This window comes from Rhizopus delemar, genomic scaffold, assembly GCF_000149305.1.
Source record: "Rhizopus delemar RA 99-880 supercont3.8 genomic scaffold, whole genome shotgun sequence".
In the NCBI taxonomy this organism is placed as follows: domain Eukaryota; kingdom Fungi; phylum Mucoromycota; class Mucoromycetes; order Mucorales; family Rhizopodaceae; genus Rhizopus; species Rhizopus delemar.
Genome location: NW_027137834.1, coordinates 1,446,845 through 1,451,167, shown reverse-complemented (window position 1 = coordinate 1,451,167; position 4,323 = coordinate 1,446,845). Strand labels below are relative to the sequence as shown.

At 49.3% G+C, this 4,323-nt stretch overlaps 2 protein-coding genes across 2 annotated transcripts; both read left to right on the top strand.

Annotated features, from left to right (window-relative positions):
• Positions 1–86: 86 nt before the first annotated feature.
• On the top strand, positions 87–1,226 carry RO3G_10746 (uncharacterized protein; the record flags this gene model as incomplete). The annotated part of the gene is made up of 1 exon (XM_067665330.1): positions 87–1,226. The coding sequence occupies one exon, from the start codon at positions 87–89 to the stop codon at positions 1,224–1,226; it is 1,140 nt and encodes a 379-aa protein (XP_067521431.1).
• Positions 1,227–1,586: 360 nt separating this feature from the next.
• On the top strand, positions 1,587–3,509 carry RO3G_10745 (uncharacterized protein; the record flags this gene model as incomplete). The annotated part of the gene is made up of 1 exon (XM_067665329.1): positions 1,587–3,509. One exon carries the CDS (start codon positions 1,587–1,589, stop codon positions 3,507–3,509), a length of 1,923 nt encoding a protein of 640 aa, XP_067521430.1.
• Between the last annotated feature and the right edge of the window lie 814 nt (positions 3,510–4,323).

Below are 4,323 nucleotides of genomic sequence, written 5' to 3'. Positions count from 1 at the left end.
AGACCCGGGCGCTGCTTTCCGTGGTGACACGGACATGTCAGATGCTTTGGTCTCTGATGCCGCTAGTGCGGGGGGGCACACTCATTATGAGTGAGGTCCAACACCTTTCTATAAGCCTTTGGAACGCGAATGGTCTTCGGACCACGACCGTCCATGAGGTCTTGTCTCATTGTCTCTCCTCTACTCTCCTTTTTATCACCGAGACTTGGCTTCTTTCCCCTTCACTCCTTCCTACAGACTGGATGCAGTATCATGTGTATGGTGTTCCTGTACCTTCGGCCAACCGTGGTTCGATGGGTGTTACTGCTCTGGTCTCTCCTTCTTGTCCCTTTCCTGTCTCTCAACTTCCTTCACCGAATCGGTATACCCTTTCGTTGAAGGTCGGATCCTTTCGCATTCATTGTTTGTATGTTCCTCCTCCTCTTTCTACCGCTGACTTTATGAATATACTTTCTTCCATCCCCTCCTTACCCAATACCTTCATTTGTGGCGACTTTAATGCTCGTCTTGGCGACCTCACTGGTGATGCTCTGGTCTCTTCTCGTGGTGCTGCTATGGCTCGCTGGCTTGCTGATCGCTCTCTTACCGTTCTGAACGGCCCACTGGCTCATGGTATTCCTACCTGGGTCGGGTTTCGTGATGATCGAGAGATGAGTAGCATCATTGACATGTTTTTAACAAACGCGTCATTGCTGTCTCCTCGCCTTGACATCGCGTCTGACTTGTCTCTTGGTTCTGATCATCGTCTGCTTACGCTGTCATTCTCTTCTGCTCAGTCAAGTGCCTCTGAGTCGTCGTCTGCTACTTCTGATACTACCACTCATCCTCGTCGACTATGGAACTTGTCTCGCCTCGGTGAACCTGATCCATGTCAACTGTATCAAGATACCTTTCGTGCATCCGCTGCTCCTTTGCTTTCTCAACTGAAGAGGTTGGTTCAACACCCTCCTTCTTCACGTCCGCCTATTGACGACCTCAACGCGTCGCTCAACTCAATCATCTACCGCTCTCTTGACGCTTCTGTCGGTGATCGTCCTCCTCGTCCATCCCATTGGAAAAAGTACTGGACGCTACAATTACAAGATGCTGCTGACTACCGCAACCGATGCTATCGTAGATGGCGTCGTGCCTTTGGCATCGACCAAGTTTTTTGGTGGCATCTACATCTGCTAGCAATACCTCTTTTCCGTCAAGCTGTCATCGATGCCATACGTCTCTCATGGTAGTCATTTCTGCAGTCTCTGGAGTCTGACTTTACCAAAGCTATCTCCAAGGTCAAGCAGCTCAAACGTCGTCACCTAACTTCATCGTCATTCACTCATCTGATGGGTCCGGCTACGCAGTGGTAAGTAATGGCTCGTCACTTGGCTTCTGTCTATGATGGTCACTTGCTTCCATCTGTCCGTCCGCCTGCTCCTCCTGATCCGTCCTCTCTTGGTTTGCCCTTTGGTCCTCCTGGTTCGTCTCCTTTGGTTGTCTCCCCTGGTGCTGCTGCTCATACTCCTTCGTCTACTACCCATTCCACTCATTCTAATACCTCAATATTCTCGCCTGCAACATTGGCTCTACTTATCGGTCAACTGCCTATGCGCAAAGCTCCTGGTGCTGATCACATCAAGGCCGAGATGCTCAAGCCGATCAGTACTGACTTGTCATTCCTTCTCTCGTGGTTCTTCAGTTTATGCTGGCAATGGTCCTACGTTCCTTCTCTCTGGCGACACGCTCAAGTATATCCTATCTTCAAGAAAGGTGGTTCATCACTTCCCTCAAACTACCGTCCAATTTCATTAACATCCGTCTTCCGCAAGCTACTTGAGCTGTCGCTATCTCCATGGTTATCTTCTGTCTCCCCTCCTCTTGATCTCGCTCAAGGTGGTTTCCGTCCTCGTCGGTCTGCTCTGGATCAGGCTCTGTGCCTGCATGAACTAATACAATCGTATTACCGTCGTTCTCATCGGTTTCCTGTGGTGGCATTCCTGGATATCAAGTCGGCCTACGATACCGTCGACCGGCGTGTTATCTGGGATGCTCTCTCTCGCTCTGGTGCTGGTTCGTCTCCTTGTTTGCCTCTCTTGGTTCATCTGTTTGATGATGTCTCGGTGTCTGTTCTGGTGTCTAATCACTCATCCGCTCCTTTTTCTCCTGTCACCGGTGTCTTACAAGGTTCTGTCCTCAGTCCACATTTGTACTCGGTGTACATCAACACTCTTCCTGCTTTGCTCCGTCAAGTTGCTGCTCCTGCCACTCATTTGGTTCCCTCCTCTGATTCTGCTGATGCTGGTATGGTCCCAGTAAACTCTCTCCTCTTTGCTGACGATGTCGCAGTCATTGGCTCGGCAAAGTCAGTTAAAGAGATGCTCAAGCTATGTGAAGAACATTCGCTGTCTCTGGGTTATCGGTGGAACCCATCAAAATGTGCGGTGCTCAACCACCCACAATCATCATCCTCATCTTCCTCGTCAACACTTCCGTCTTCGTCTGATCGCCTCCAGTTGTATGATACTCCTCTGCCTTTGGTAGATGAGTTCGTATATCTTGGAGTGCCCTTCGTCAAGTCTGGTCTCTCCGCTCCCTCCTTGGTTTCTCTTCGGTCTCCTGGTGTTCTTAAGGTTATGGCTATTCTGAACAAGATTGGTGTCAATCGTCAAGGCTTTTCTCTTCTGCTCTGCTCTCGTCTATATGCTACCTTTGTCCGCCCGAAGTTTGAGTATGGCCTAGCCATATCTCGGATGACAGCAACCGACCTCAAGTCTATAGAAAATTTACAAGATCGCTGTCTTCGTCTTTTAGTTGGTGGTCATCGTACCTCGTCCACCACTATCATCAAACACATTACAACATTGCCATCTATGCGTCATCGTATAGATGTGCTTATCACTCGCTACTGTCTTCGTGCTCGCTCACTTCCTAGCTCTTGTCTGCTGTCTCTGCTGTCAACCACTTTACCTGTATCTCGCATCAAGATCCATCTTGAAAAGAATCCGCTCTTCATGGCTCTGCCTTCTCCTGCTCCGTCCTCCGATACTCGGCTCAAGGCCTTCTTTCGCCAGTATCGTGAGCGTCAAGTCATCTCCATCCTCACCTCCACTACCCAGGTTCTCTTACGCGCATGTCGCCCTGCTCTGGTGGTTGATCCCATCCTTTACGTTCCTGCAACCCGTGCAGAACGTTCTCTCTTGGTTCGTTGGCGTCTAGGTTGGCTGCCTGGTAAGCCTGAAGACTGTCCTTGTGGCCGTGATCGTCGGTCTCGCCGTCACTTTCTTGAATGTGATTTGATCCCGTCTTTCCTTTGGTCTGATCTGCCTCGCTGTCCTGAAGGGTCCTACCCAATTGATTTTGCTTTGTCTTCGCTGCCCCTTGGTCGCTCAGCTCGCTGTCCTCCTTGGTGGTCTTCTCTTCTCTTGATGCTCTGGTACATCCAACGTCTCTGCCGTCCTGATAGGTATTATGCTATTGACTCTTCTCCTGGTGCCTTATGGTATTCTCGTTCTGCTCGTCGCTCTGACTGAAGCCCTTCTTTGTCTGTCTCCTACTGATCCCCCACGGAAGTAAAGCCATCAAAGTTCCTTGCCGTTGGGCTGTGATAGTAGGTCAGCTAAGTTGTGGGAGTAGGCAGCCAATCTCATCTTTTTTATTTATCTTTTTTTTGGAGTTTTTCTGTTTCTCAGGCTCCTTTTTTTGTATCTATTATCTTTTTTTGTACTTGAAGATGCAACAATGATTTATTAATCGCCTGCAAATATCTTCTTTTTAAATAAAACAAAATCTTTAACCTGAGCTAAGCGACCTCCTGGATATCAAGTCGGCCTACGATACCGTCGACCGGCGTGTTATCTGGGATGCTCTCTCTCGCTCTGGTGCGTCAAGTCCCTTCCTGTCTCTTTTGATCCATCTCTTTGATGATGTCTCGGTGTCTGTCTTGGTGTCTGATCACTCGTCCGCTCCTTTTTCTCCTGTCACCGGTGTCTTGCAAGGTTCTGTTCTCAGTCCTCACTTGTACTCGGTGTACATCAACTCATTACCTTCTTTACTTCGTCAAGTTGCTGCTCCTGCCACCCATTTGGTCCCTTCCTCTGGTTCTCCTGATGCTGGTATGGTCCCAGTGAACTCTCTCCTCTTTGCTGACGATGTCGCAGTCATTGGCTCGGCAAAGTCAGTAAAAGAGATGCTCAAGCTATGTGAAGAACATTCGCTGTCTCTGGGTTATCGGTGGAACCCATCAAAATGTGCGGTGCTCAACCCACCCAAATCATCATCCTCATCTTCCTCGTCAACACTTCCGTCTTCGTCTGATCGCCTCCAGTTGTATGATACTCCTCTGCC